Source organism: Hoplias malabaricus, chromosome 4 (assembly GCF_029633855.1).
Source record: "Hoplias malabaricus isolate fHopMal1 chromosome 4, fHopMal1.hap1, whole genome shotgun sequence".
Taxonomy (NCBI): Eukaryota; Metazoa; Chordata; class Actinopteri; order Characiformes; family Erythrinidae; genus Hoplias; species Hoplias malabaricus.
Window position 1 is genome coordinate 22512136 of NC_089803.1, and position 15326 is coordinate 22527461.

General features: G+C 39.4%; 1 protein-coding gene across 3 annotated transcripts in view; it reads left to right on the plus strand.

The window, feature by feature from the left end:
* ndst1a (N-deacetylase/N-sulfotransferase (heparan glucosaminyl) 1a) overlaps nt 1-15326 on the plus strand; it is a 60784-nt gene that overhangs the window by 27243 nt on the left and 18215 nt on the right. Inside the window, exons 2-7 of one of the 3 annotated variants that reach the window (XM_066667843.1) lie at nt 5229-5325; nt 7522-8484; nt 10349-10477; nt 12142-12486; nt 13683-13770; nt 14971-15125. In XM_066667843.1, the coding sequence (XP_066523940.1) occupies nt 7966-8484; nt 10349-10477; nt 12142-12486; nt 13683-13770; nt 14971-15125 (1236 nt within the window). In that variant the 5' untranslated portion in view covers nt 5229-5325; nt 7522-7965. Of the gene's footprint in view, nt 1-5228; nt 5326-6754; nt 6809-7521; nt 8485-10348; nt 10478-12141; nt 12487-13682; nt 13771-14970; nt 15126-15326 lie in introns of those variants that run through there. The other 2 variants (XM_066667844.1, XM_066667842.1) reach the window with 2 other exon arrangements.

The window sequence follows — 15326 nt, forward strand, 5'->3', positions numbered from 1 at the left end:
ACTTTGGTTCACGTTGAGTTTCTGAGCTATTGAGCGCGAGTGGGATGGTTTTGGAGGGAAACGCTCCCCTCTCAGCTCCAAACTCTCCACATGAGTCCCCGTTCCACAAAAAGAAGCACTGTCGTACGGTTGTCATGGTCAAAACGGTTCCCCTGTGGTTGCCATGGAGAGCATGTGGTTTCCACGGCGCTGGTGCGAGAGTTTGCAGGAACATCATTTGTTCGTGTCGGTGTGAATGTGGAGCACGGAGGAGCTGCAGGGTTTGCTGCTGACCCTCAGAGTCTCTCCGGCCCCCTGTGTTCAAGCTAAAAAAGTCGGCCTCTTATGAAGGGCCTGTGAATAACACTCTGCACCTCGAGCACTATTGTTCAACCTTCATCATAGAGCACTGAACTATTAAACATGCTTTTACTCCAAGGACTTTGAACAGCATTTCACAAAGGCTTTTTTTTCCGGCTCTGCTTTCTTACAGCATAGAGAAGGTTGACTAAACTAGTGCTCTAGGCCTATGTATGAAAAAAAAAAAGCTGCCACTGTGTCAGTCATAAAGTAGGTTTCAGCAGTAGAATGAACATTGAAAAGATACAAAAAAATGATCAAGCCCTAAACTTTTGCCAAGTGCAGGGCATGTTTAGCTGTTTTTCAAGGTCAACAACAACATCACTTGTGATTCTCTTTCAAAACTTCATATTTAACATGTAGATCTTCAGTGCTGTGGACAGGGATGTGCAGTCTCTGAATATGAAAATATTCTGGAGGCCCTTTACTGCTACAAAAATAACACGACGATAAAACACAAAAAATAAATAAAGATGGATAGATAAATTCAAACACCATTTCCAGAAAAGTTGGGATGCTGTGCACCTTTTTTGGAACTTGTTGCTTGTATCAAATTAAACATGTGCTTCTTTTGAGAACACAATACAATTTCTCAGTTTTAACATTTGAAATGTTACCTTGTACACCCTTGCAATTAAATGTAGAGTATAAATGATTTGCACATCATTGCATTCTGTTTGTTTACATTTTACCCAGAGTGCCAACTGTTTAAGAAATTGAGTTTGTAAGGGAATTAATGAATGATTTTATTTAATAAGAAGTGATATTGAATCACAGTTTAAACTTGTAAGAGTCTAACTCCGGTTGAATTCCAGCATGTAGAACCAAAGGTCTAAATGCCAGTGCTATATAAAATATACACAAGGGTTCCTCTTTTTATGGGCGTTCATTTCTACAGTTCTCTGACTGGCACTTCCTCTACATTTATGTGGAAATACACAAATCATTTGTAATATGACTTAGTGAAGAAATATTACACCAATTTCCCATAAGTTAACAAAGTCTGTGACATGCTTTGGTCAAAATGCAAAAAAGGGTCAAACAACACAGCATTGTTCTCCCCTGTCTAAACAACCCTGCTTAGAACAACTAGTTTCAATGCTTGTTCTTTAAATGAGAATGCGCTACGCTTGAACATGAGAGCACTGCATTGAAAAGCAGGTGAGCAGGCACGTATCATTTTAGCCATTTTTGCTGTACTCTTGTTTCTCTGCCCTTTGTCTGCTGTAATCCTTTTAAGCTTGTATTTGCGCACTCACATAAACACAGGATATGTATCTTTTTTGGCGTTGGTTGACTGGCTTGACTAGTTTGTCTTATTTCACAGGATCTGGGTTGGTAGGTTATATACACACATTAATGTGCAAATGATCTTTTAATAAAGTTGTGTCTTGCACATATTTCACTCAGTTTGAAGTCATGCTAAAGCCTGAAAATACACAACTCTCATAGCTTATTGCTCTACAAGATCAGACACATCAGCTCAGTATTTTGTGGACATTATTTTAGTGATTGGCACTAAATGTATGCACTTAATCTCTGAGATGAGGTGAGATGAGGGCCTCTACTCCCAGAGTTGATTCTTTGATTCCAAAGCTTCAGTAAGTCTGAGTTGACTCTTGGTCAATGGTTGTGAGAGTTGAAATGCATACTTCAAATTATATTGAACATGGACAGAATATGGCATAATTTACAAATTTGTATTAGGCATTATTATGATCAGTAACAGCCTTAAAAAGTGGGTAAATTGTTTGAAAGTTTAATCCTGAGTCATCTACGGTTTTGGCACTGTCTTGGTTTAAACAGATAAAAGACTGATATCAGTAGATGATTCCGGATTAAACTTTCAAATATACTTTTTAAGTGTCAAAATTGAGTCCAGAATATCTGGATACCTGCATCGCTAACAGACTGCGCTTACATGATGCTCATTGTCATGTAAATGCCTAAGCTCAACGGTGCTCTTTGCATGAACAGAACATTGTATCTGATTATTTGTAGTGTACGTTAAATGACATTTTCATCAGATAATTTAAAAAGTATGAATTTTAAAATCTCAGTACTAGTATATAATTGGATTGATTTCAAGCAGAGTGGCAACAATCTCAAATCAAATTTATTTATATAGCGCCTTTTACAACTGACGTTGTCACAATGCAGCTTCACATAATTAGAATCAGAACTGAACATTTGAATCAAAGCCCAATGCGAGCAAGCCGAAGGCGACAGTGGCAAGGAAAACCTCCCTCAAGGCTGGAGGAAGAAACCTTGGGAGGAACCAAGACTCACAAATGGGATCCATCCTCCTCTGATCAAACTACAGATTGAAATTTAGATTATCACCAGTTAAATGTCATTATTCATTCATTCATCATTCATTATCTGTAACCGCTTATCCAATTCAGGGTCGCGGTGGGTCCAGAGCCTACTTGGAATCATTGGGCGCAAGGCAGGGATACACCCTGGAGGGGGCGCCAGTCCTTCACAGGGCAACACACATTCACACCTACGGACACTTTTTAGTCACCAATCCACCTACCAACGTGTGTTTTTGGACTGTGGGAGGAAACCGGAGCACCCGGAGGAAACCCACACGGACACGGGGAGAACACACCAACTCCTCACAGACAGTCACCCGGAGCGGGAACCGAACCCACAACCTCCAGGTCCCTGGAGCTGTGTGACTGTGACACTACTTGCTGCACCACCGTGCCACCCTAAATGTCATTATGTTACGATATAATAATAATAATAATAATAATAATGACATCTATCTGGGGTTTAATAACAGTGCATCAGATTGGAAGCATCAGTCAGAGTGTTGCTAATCTGAGTCCGTTTCTACTTCAGTGTAGTTGACCATGGTGAGTGGTCAGAGGCTGGCAGCAATAGATGGAGGTGAGCAGCTGGTCTGGTCTGGTGTAGACTGCAGGAGAATCCGGCAAACAGTCTTGCATCAGTGGGCCACCATTTTCTCAGAAAACAGTAGAGAGAAGCAGTTAGTTTGGTTGAGTGCAGTAGAAAAGCGTATGTGAATATTTTCATTAGTGTAATGACAGATCTGACTGTAACAGACTGGGAGGAGAGAAACCAGAATGAACTCAGACATTACAGCATCCTTAGACAATGACATACGTTCACGCCACCATCCTCAAACGATAAATTGTGAGCACGTCATCCAAGTTTATCATGATTCCACATGTCCACGAGTTCCTAAAATGACAGCCTTAAACTAGAAGAGGTTAGTCGTTAAAAGCTGAACTGAACAAGTGTGTTTTCAGCTTAGAGTTAAACACAGCTATAGTGAGTGTTCCTTGTTGAGCTAATATTTCTTGGCTTTTTTCAGGTGGAGCATACTGTTTAGCTTCCATCCACTGTCTGAAGTTGCAGTGATAAATGAGATGCGTTATCAGAGAAGACATTAATGTTACAAATTCACCTGTAATGTTTGAGTGATGGTGATATTTTTTTTTTCGTCTGCAACACTGGAATTTCCATAATTAAACTGTCACATATTAAATATTAGTCACGGTGTAATAGTAGCACAGACAGCATGATGGATAAGAGAGCAAGAACCTAAAATTGCTAAGTGAAAGCTTAAGAATGTGTTTCAGTGTTTTGACTTTCCACACAATGGGCCTTTTTTTTTTTGTTTTTGGACATAGGTTAGGACTAAAATTAAATTACATGGTCGGTGGTGATTTTATCATTAAAATTGCTTTTAGGGGCCAAAAAAACAGCACTTTGTCTGAGCCATTTGTTCAAATGTGATCTAAACGCCTGATTTAAATGATTAAATAATTCCGTTAGAAACATCAGGTGATGTCTGCTGTTGAAGGAAACATTTGTATCTTCAGACACTGTGGCCTTTGACTGGAACTGAACCATTGAGATTGTTTTCTGGCTAGACTGAACATGTCCTGACTTCCCACCAACTCAGCTTCTGCACTGGAATTCACCTCACATTGGCTGAGGGTTCCAGTGAAGTCAGAGGGGAGGAGCAAAATACTGTATTGGAATATTTCAGGGATTTTTGATTAACTCTGTGTTATTTGAAAACAAAGAATGGTGTAAATTATTAGCTGAAGTAGGATTACTCACAAATAGAGGTCATTGTAACTAGCAAAATATAACTTTTTTTATATAAATCAATATTTTCATAAGGGCTTCATGATGTGCACACAGTTACTATGTTTAATTTATTTTGTCATATACTGTATTTGCAATATACACTTGCGTGGCCACCACAAGGTCTGTATGTCACTTGTCTGGGGGTCCTGACCATTGAACACCCAAAGACTGGAATCACCTGATTAAGTAAACATTCAGTGAATAATTAGAGGCTCATTTTCATAGTTCAGACTTCAACTATTTTCAAAAGCGATTGGGCTTTCCTCATATGGTACAGCTCACTTCTTTCAGTATCCATTGCCTATAGGGGTCTAATGCCCTTTACAACTATTTTAGATGATTCCAGGTATCATCCAAGGCTGTCATAGGCTGACTGTGTTTAAAATTCCACTCTTAACAGTTCCAGGCAGATTGATTCCCTGAAAGCCTTATAAGAAGACCGATCTAGATCTACTGCTTAATGCATTAGCTTTATATCCCTACAGAAGAGATGGCAAGCAATTACACTGCCCCACTTTCTTATATCCCATCAAAAAGCTCTGTGAAATCTATGCAAATTCTCCCGTGAATCTCTCCCTAACCTGTGATGAACAGGCATGGCAACCCACAGGAAAAACAGTCACACTTAAGACGTGGGGGATTTTTGTATCTTATCTAAGAGATTTGTCCTTGTTCACATGTTTGTCTGAAAGGGTGTGTGTGTGTGTGTGTGTGTGTGTGTGTGTGTGTGTGTGTGTGTGTGTGTGTTTTCTCTGCAGTGGTAATCTGACTTTGATATGCAGCCACATGCTCGCTGCTTCGTCTCCTCCTCAAAGACATGGACTAAAGGGATCTTGGGGAGGTTGGAGGGTGTTTGTGAGTGTGCTTGTGTGCCTTTCAGTGCCCTTTTTTTATACTGTCCTTCACACACCTACACTTGTATTTTCACTTTTTTCCTCTGTGTACATGGGTTATTGGCCTCAGGCTGAGGTTGCCCAAAAGTCAACTGAAAGGACAGCCAACTCTTCTCACATAAAAAATTTGTGCCGTCCAAGTCTGGTTAAAAATTTTTAACACAATAAAATATTAATGCAACTGATTTTTTTTTTCTTTTTACCCAGTCTGAACCCCAACACTTTATGTGCTGTGGTTATTAGTGGCATCACAAATGGTTTCCTCTCATTTAAATAAAGTAAGTTCAATTTAACACTTTATGGCTATCTTAATAATGCAATTTACAGCACAAAATTTGCTGGAAATAACTTCACCTACGTACTAGTGTTGCACAGTATACTGATACTAGAAAGTATCTCAATACTTTGGCATTAAAAACAGTACAATACCACATATAATGAGTACCAGTACTTTTAAGGAGTAGCGTTGTAAAATAAAGCGTCTGCGTGGGTTTCCTCCGGGTGCTCCGGTTTCCTCCCACAGTCCAAAAACACACGTTGGTAGGTGGATTGGCGACTCAAAAGTGTCCGTGTGTGTGTCTGTGTTGCCCTGTGAAGGACTGGCGCCCAATGATTCCAGATAGGTTCTGGACTGGATAAGCGGTTACAGATAATGAATGAATGTTGTAAAATAAGTGCGGTATTTCCAACGAGTTCCAGAGAGAAGCAGTGTGCACCCGCAGCGCTTTGCTTCCTCACCCTCCCTTAATAATTTTGCAGCTAGTTTTATCCACTTTTCAGACCATCTAGCGAGTTATTTTTAAAAAAAAAAAATCTCGACTAGCACCAGCGACTTTCTGTACAAATCATAGCTACTTTTTATAGAAGAGAATCACCGGTAGCACAACTTGTTAGAACACCAGGGCTGATTGTGAGCGGGAGACACAGCTCTCTCTCTCTGCGGCTTCTCTGCTACCAGAGACTCTTTACAGAGAGCTCAGGGAGACACATCTCCCTCACCGCAGCTCGTCTGCTGCAGAGTTGGAGCAGCACAGTCGCTCCGCATGGTAGCTCACACACTTATGAATGTATGACACAGGACTGAAGGTGCGATTGGACCCAGAAATGACAAAAGCTCACATGTGGCATCACACTTAACAAGCTGATACCAGCTATTTTTCCGACCGCCCTCAGCTTGTAGAGAAAGTACATTACTTTTCCTGATGTTTTAGGATTTTGCTGTAGTATCGTTTCAGTACCAGTATCTAGATATTTAGGCAGGTATCGTATCAAAAAGCATAATTTTGGTATCATGACAACACTACAGCGTACATGGATTTTAAACGGTTGTTTGCAATATAAACGCAGGACTGATGTTGACATTTCCGCAATTAAAGAACTTATCTGGAGAGTGCTCACAGGAGAACCATGGACAAACCAACAAGCAAGGAATCATACAGAAAGAGGTCACATTTAAAATGAGTTTTTGTATTGTTTCCTTTTATCTTCCTTAGTTCTCACACTATATCCGTTCTTCTGGTTAGACCAGCTACGGCACATGAGGCGAAAATTGTGCTCTCATGTGAAAGTCAAATGTGACAAGTCATCAAAAAACGTTTTGCAGGCTCAGTATTGACAGATACACATGGGAACATGATCTCTTAGCTAATGTGGGTATTTGTTAGGGACACAGTCAAGATCATTTTGAACACGATTGGAATCAGCCAGGATCAGAATTGGAAGGTTATTTAACTTTCAAATAACTACAATTTATGATCTGTGCATTCATATTATCCATGTTATATTTTAAAAACAAATTTATTTTTCTCAAATGCCCAGAACTATCAGCAATACCTTCACATTTAATAGGTTTTGCATCCTCTTTTTGGCCAAGATTAAGGAAACCTATGAAGGAATAAGAGACCTTCAAAATCTCTGATATATTTGTGTGTATGTTTGTTTAAAATGTTTTTTTTTTCTTTTCTTATTGCTATAATACACTTCCAGTTGCGTTTGGTTTGAGCATCTGCATTTCCTCAGTATCAGACTTGTCAGATATGAACATGAAAGGCCATTGGAAAATTGAACTGTATAAAGAAATTAGTTCAAATGAATGATCTGTGTATCCCTAGTATCCAAGTATGTTTTTATTCATTGCAACATTCTTCTTTATCTGTAGGTACACACACTCTTCTGGAATGAAAGACAGTGCTGAAACCATCTTCTCTCAAACTATTCCAACAAAGAACACTACTTCATTACTGATGAGAAGGAGGGAGATATTTGAAGACAAACAGCATCCAAGTCCAATCATCTGCCTAACACCTATTCTGGAACCCACCCACTGACAAGGCTTTCTCCATTAAAGCTGCTGATATCAGACATGGTGACATAGTGGTGCTGGATATGGAGGAGATACTGGAAGATTCACTTTTCTACTTTCCTCACAATGGTTTTAATAAGACACAGAAGCAGCATGCTTAAAATGAGGGAGTGGATGTAAATAAACTGGAACTGGACTCCACTTCCCTTTATTATTCTTAAGCACCCTTGATCTGTTCCCTTGCCTGTTTGTCCTTTTGTTTATTGGTTTACATTTGGGTGGAGGGGGGGTATCCCCACAATGCTGGGTGTGGCCCGTGTGCGACGTTTCCTTCGTCAGCTCACTCTCCAGACCAGTCTGCTCCTCCTCTTCCTACTTTGCACGCTCAGCGTCTTTGTTTCTGCATACTTCCTGTACACTGTCAAACGCGAGCTCGAACCTTCTGCTGTAGGTGGAGTAGAGAACTGTAATGATGATGTCATCCCTTCCAGGCTCCTCCCATTCAGGGATGAAGTGGGTGGAGCTCCAGCATCCGATGGAACACGAACAGAACCTGTGGTTCTGGTGTTCGTGGAGAGCCAGTACTCTCAGCTTGGCCAGGAGATTGTGGCAGTCCTGGAGTCGGCCAGATTCCGTTACCAGACTGAGATTTCCCCCGGTAAAGGAGACATGCCCACTTTAACAGATCGGGATAGAGGCCGCTTTGTTCTTATTGTGTATGAAAACATCCTGAAGTACGTGAACATGGACGCCTGGAACAGAGAGCTTCTGGACAAATACTGTGTGGAGTACGGAGTGGGAATCATTGGGTTCTTCAAAGTGAGATTACCTCAATTATTTCTCTTTATCTTTCCATACTTTACATTATTTTATCTAGTCTTTTCTCCCTATCTGTCTTGTCTTTCCTTTTTTACTTTTTATGTTTTCTTTATTGCTGTCCATCTTTCTTTAGTTTTCTTTTTTCTTTGTTGATCTTTCTGTTTTCATCATCATAATCTACACAATTTCTCTCTGTCAATCTACACCTACCTTGTATCTAAACACATTGTCCATTTTTTGAGTCCCTCTGACCACACAGGAGCACTTTGTAGTTCTACAGTTACTGTCGCTGCAGGACTGAGAATAGTCCACCAACCAGAAATATCCAGCCAACAGGGTCTTGTGGGTGGCGACCCTTGTCCACTGATGGACTAGGCAATGACCAACACAAACTGTGCAGCAGCAGATGAGCTACTGTCTTTGACTTTTAGGGATGGGCACTATCCACATTTTTCGCTCCATCATACTATCTACAACTATCCACATATTAACACGGTATACAGTATTACCATTGGGTAAGGAGTGCACTGTGGGGCTGCGTGAGCCTCATATCTGTGAATGCCGAGTCGAGTGAAGGGTTTTCTGCACAGTGCTGCTCAGCACAGCTCGAAAGTGCACATGCAGGTGACAATAAAAACCCTTTTCTGAGAGAAAAATAAGTAACGTAAGACGGCTCTACAATGTTTAGAAGCTTAGCTGGTCAGCTAACAGGCACTTGTGGTTTCGCACACCACAGCACATGATTTTCCAGGGAATGGAGGCTCAAAACTCAAAAAAATTAGAGAATAATGCCTCATACCTGTGTACTTTCAGTTGACTGAAATGTATTCTGAGTATTTTGTTTGATTTTAGTGAGCACCCACAGTGCCCCCTCCCTGTGGTGCTCTTAACTGGACATGAATTAATTCTTTGGCCTTGCTTTTAATTCAGACAGACTTTGACACACCACACACGTCATGATTTTTAAATACTACCCTCATTTTGAGATACTCTCCACATTTGTATATACCACAGTATACAGTATTACGCCCAACCCTCCTGACTTTACATCTAAAAGATGGACAAACATGCTGGGTGTTTGACAGAGTGGACAGTGAATGGACATGGTATTTAAAGACTCAAGCCACACTGCAGTGTCTGATCCCCTCATACCAGTGCAATGCGCACTAACACATCACATCAGTGTTACTGCAGCGCTGAGAATGAGCCACCTCCCAAATCATACCTGCATGGGTCCTGAACATTGATGGGCCGGAGATGAATTATGCAGAGAAATAGGTGGACTACAGCCTGTAATTGTAGAGCTGCAAAGTGTACATGGGGGCTGATAAAATGAGTATCTATCCATCTATCTTTACTTTCTCCCTCCTCCTTCTTACCTGCAAGCTGGTAGTTGCAGTGTGGTTTTTTGCTTGCCTTCTTTTTTCCTCACCCTGTCTGTATATTTGGATGACTAATGTGGTATCCTGCATTATTATAGTCTGACCTCACCGTGCGAAATGGATTTGGATTCTGCTAATTTATTACTTTCACAGTCCATTTTAGCAATGGTGCTCCTACAGTGTCTCAGCCGGGGGATTGAGCACTCTGTCAGAGAGACCACTTACATTACGTTAGACTGTGTTTTCCTTGTTGAAAAAAAAATCCCAAAACAAACTAATTCTAATAATAAAAACTAAAATAAGCTATTAATGTGTGTTCATTTGTTTATTTGACCTGTTTGACAGTTACAAAAATGTTCAGAACATTACTGTGTGCGGTCACGGTGGACTTGACCTGACTGGAATCCTTAGAAATTCCATTGTATTTTTGCATTTCACATGTTTTCTCTCCCTTTCGCTTTTACTTTCCCCCATACACGTAGGCAAACGAGAACAGTCTGCTGAGTGCCCAGCTGAAAGGTTTCCCACTGTTCCTACACTCTAACCTGGGTCTGAAGGACTGCACAGTCAACCCCAAATCACCACTACTGCACATCACCCGTGCCCAGGAGGTTTGTTCACATGTGCCCTCTAAAAGCTTTTATTTGCTTTTCCTTAATAAATGTAGTCCTGCTTACAATAATGGCATTTCATGTAAAACTATAATTCATTGAGTTAGAGCATGCTTATTTTTGCATTTTTAGTAGGAAACACAAAATACCCATCACAAAGCAAAATATTTTTAATTTTAAAAATATGATGAATTTGTTATTCTTTTATTGATGTTTCTTTGAAGAATCAGAGTTTGCTTGTTTAGCTCTTTTAAGTTTATTTCCCACCAATTTGCACTGTTACATGGTTTATGACAAATGATGTAGTATGACAAACTCTCATGGAAATAGTTTTGAATGCCCCATGGCAATATTATGTATTTTTGATTTTCTTAGTGAAAATATGAAGGGGGGATATGGAAGAATACACTGCTTTTCAGTGCATTTGTGGATTAATGTATGTATCTGGAGTGCCTACCAATCCATGAAATTACACAACAGTCAGTTTTTTTGTGCTCTACTTAAAGGTCTATCAACACAGAATCAGATTTTTATTGATGGAAAAAATGGCATGTCAAGTTTGGAAAACAAACACATGCATATTAATGGTGTCTTTCACACAGACTCCAAATCTGTTCTGTTTCATGTGTTATGGTTGTGTTAAAATCAGGCTGACCAATCACAGCTCTGTTGTCATGGTTGCAGACCAGCTTGTCTTGTTTGTAACAGAACACAAAGCTTATAGAAGAACAACATGCTGACTTTGAATGTGAGGAGTTTAAAAATATATTACTCTTTTAATGAGAGGAGCAACATGTGGAAACTGAGCTTCAAACTCCACCACTGATCTACAGAAAGAGCTCATTATACAGCTTTAGATTCTGAGGTGCTAGATCTCCCCATGATGTTGTCTCTTCTGTAGAATGGGGTGAACCCAGAGTGTGCATTGTTTATGTGCAGTGCTTAAAATTAAATTATAAATTCATCACCGCTCCTACGAAATTACATGGAAAAAAACATGTTGGTGTGAAAGTTTCACCACATTAAAATCACATCTGTTTTTTAGTGTTAAAAACGCAAACTCTGTGTGAATAGGCCTTAAGTCAGAATGCAGGGAATTGTCCGGCTTCCTGGTCCAATAATGTATCCTACACTGCTCCTAAAGGACTCACTCAACATATGAGGGGCATGTTCACCGTGCTGAGTCACAGGAGTTATAAGAACAGCTGTGATTCTTGGTGTAAACATCTGCTTGTGAACCTATGTCCACACTGAGTATTATCTGATTACACTCCTCCAAAAGTTGCATAGTGCACTTTCTGCACTTCTACAAGAGAAGCAAAAACAGAGGCTATATTTTCCTTATTATGGGTCAGTGAAACATTAAAACAATGACTTTAAGGCTGTATGTTTAAGGTGAAAATACTACTAAATAATTTAAAGTGGCTGACTGTTTCTTATATTTATTCCCCTGTTAAATTCAGCAGAAAGTTTGCATTAAAAAGTGCAGATGTGTTTCCTCTATAAAACATTTTCACTCAGAAAATCAACAGAACATTTCGTTTGACCAGTGGTGACTAAACCTTTCCATAGAATTGCTTCTATGGAAATGGATAAAGGGAAACCCAAAGTTCAGGCCCCAAGCCTGCTATTTCAGACTGCATTTCTTCCTCTGTGTCTCTCAGGTGGTCAGAGGTCCTCTCCCTGGTGATGACTGGACTGTATTCCAGTCTAATCACTCCACATATGAGCCAGTGCTACTCGCTAAGACCCAGTCAGCAGAGAGTGTTGGGCTGAGGGCTGTTCTTCACACATCCGTGGTGCAAGACCTGGGTCTCCATGATGGTATCCAGCGTGTTCTTTTTGGCCATAACCTGGCATTCTGGCTCCACAAGCTGGTGTTTGTGGACGCAGTGGCCTTCCTCACGGCTAAAAGGCTGTCGCTCTCCCTGGACAGATATGTGCTTGTGGACATTGATGACATTTTTGTGGGAAAAGAGGGCACTAGGATGAAGGTGTCTGATGTGCAGGTGAGGGAGTGTTCCCCGGGGATGACTGCTTTCACTCTTTATCTGTCTAAATAAATGTTTTGAAAATTTGACCATTTCAAATGAGACAGGTTGGTGCTGGAATAGTTTGGTGACTTGATTAAGGTGTTCTTTGTACGGTGATATTTAGGACAGAGTAGCTTAACCAAATTTAGCATAGATATTGTATGTAGTTGAAAATGGTAAACAGTGAGGCAGTTATGTCAATATAGGGGTGGACGATATGGTCATAATTTTTATCTTATTTTTATTCTCAATCTTATTCTTAATTTTGGTGGATACAATATAATTCCAGTATCAATATGAACAATATAAAAGCCACAGACAAACTGCCAAGAAAAAACAAGAAACATGACATCACCATCAAACATATTAACATCTTGGCTTTGTCAGTCAGTATTAAAGTATTAAAGCACCTTCTAATGAACATCAGTCAGTGACAGATGATGTAACTAATATACAGGGGGTCCTCGACTTACGACGTTGATTCGTTCCTTCGTCGCGTCATAAACGGATTTTCGGTGTAAGTCGGAACATACGTACATACTGTACGTAAATAACATACTGTAAGCACTTATCCTATCCTCACACCTATCCTCCTCTGTCCTGAGCCGCGTAACTGTGTATTCTTCCACCGCGCACACCAAACACGAAGTTCACGTTACGACGTTTACGACGCAAAACCACTTAAGTCAAAACAAAGCTTTATACAGTAAATGGGAGATGTGTCGTAACCACGAAACATCGTAACTCGGGACTGACGTAACCCGAGGACCTCCTGTATACTGAAAATGTGTATAAAAGTCATTGTTATTGAAACATTTTATATTTTGATTATTTATTGATATTGAATTATTGTCCAGGCCTATGTAAATATATATATAATTATTATTATTTATGTTTTTAAGATTATATGTACAGATTAATCATAACCATACCATAGATGGAGAGGGGAGATTTTTCTCTTAAGTGCTTTCACCAGCATGACCACTAGATGAAAGTATTGTCTGACTGGTAGTAACTTGAATCAAAACTTAATGCTGTGGCTGACACATTGCTTATCTTTGCATGCTGTCTGAAACTGAAGAAATAAAGTGGATTGATACAAGAGCAAAGGCAGAGTGGTTTATTAATTAATTAATAAACCTCTCTCTCTCTCTCTCTCTAAACACAAACAGGCTTTGTTGGAGACACAACATGAACTGCGGCAGTCGATTCCAAACTTCACCTTTAATCTTGGATTCTCAGGGAAGTTCTATCATGCAGGTCAGTGCTGTCAGGAGAAAACATAACTGTAAATGTACATATTTGTTCAGGTACAAGGTACAAATAACATAAATGTAACCTCAAACGGTACAGCAATAAGGTAGAATAATGTTCATTAAAATGTATACTTTCATTATTAAACCTTATTAAAATTTGTATTTCATTCATGATCCTAGTGAAAATTGGCATTTTTTATTTTCCTTTCAATAAATAGGCTATTAAAACTATTTAAAATGGAAAATAAAATGAAAAGCCTGGAGTAAGGACAGGAGGCACTGACTGAATATCATGAAATATGCATGTAGTACCATTATGTTTTTCACTCAGTCTTCTGCTGCCATGTCTTTGGGTTTTTATCCATTTTCAAGACGATTTATTTTTCTTCTTATATACTCTATCCAAGACATGAAAAGCATGGTGATTAGTTCTAGATCAGGGGTATTTAAGTAAAATTCAAAATTTCCTCAGGCCAAGGTCTGGAACGTCGTAATGCCTAACTTGCATTATGATCAGTGCTATATCCTGTGTACTAAAGTAGCCTACAGCAACTGAATGTCAAATCAGCTTACAATTACAATAACAATTGAATATTTTTTAAAGAATAGTCTGTTTTCACATTGAATTGGACTGTTTATAAATAGCAAATACTCTAAATAAATAAAAATAATGCTTTTGAAAAAAATACACATTATAATAATATGAATATAATATATATATATATTTAGTAAAGTGCCTAATAACTGCCCACTTATTTAAAAAGTTTCTGGTACAATACTGTTGTCCTGAAAGTGAGTTGCTGCACTCATCATAATGCACAGATCTGATTGGCTGAGTAGTGTTACATGGGATATCTAAGATGAGTTTCCTGGATCGTAATGACTAGAACAGTTACGCCAGTGAACACTTCAATCAAAATTAAATCATTTTTATATTAATATAATATAAATTGTGTGTGTGTTTTCGGTGCATATAACCTGCTGCTGTGCACTGCTGTTTACACATTTTATTTTGTAATGCTGTGTGTGTATGTGTGTGTATGTGTGCATGTAGGCACTGATAATGAAGGTAAAGGTGATGGTCTTACTGTTTTATTAAATACAGGGAAATGTTTGGGAGTGTGTAGGAGCTGAGGAAAATCTAGGTGATGACCTACTGCTGCCCTCTGTTAACCAATGTGTGGGTGTATGTGTGTCTGTGTAGGGACTGATGAAGAAGATCTGGGTGATGACTTGTTGTTGTCCTTTGTTAATGAGTTCTGGTGGTTTCCGCACATGTGGAGTCACATGCAGCCTCACCGCTTTCATAATCAGAGTGTGTTAGCAGAGCAGATGCTCCTAAACAGACGCTTTGCTGAGGTAACACACACACACACACACACACACAGATAGAAGGGATCAGACACAGACCCTGCAGATTTAATGTAATTTTGGGGGCTACTCTCCTAGATCCTTCTAATTCAGACAATGAAAATAAACCTTGCTATTTTGTGTAAGATTAAGCATGGGCAATGCTTATGTTAAAATTAATGCATTGTTTCTGGCAGGAAGATAATATTT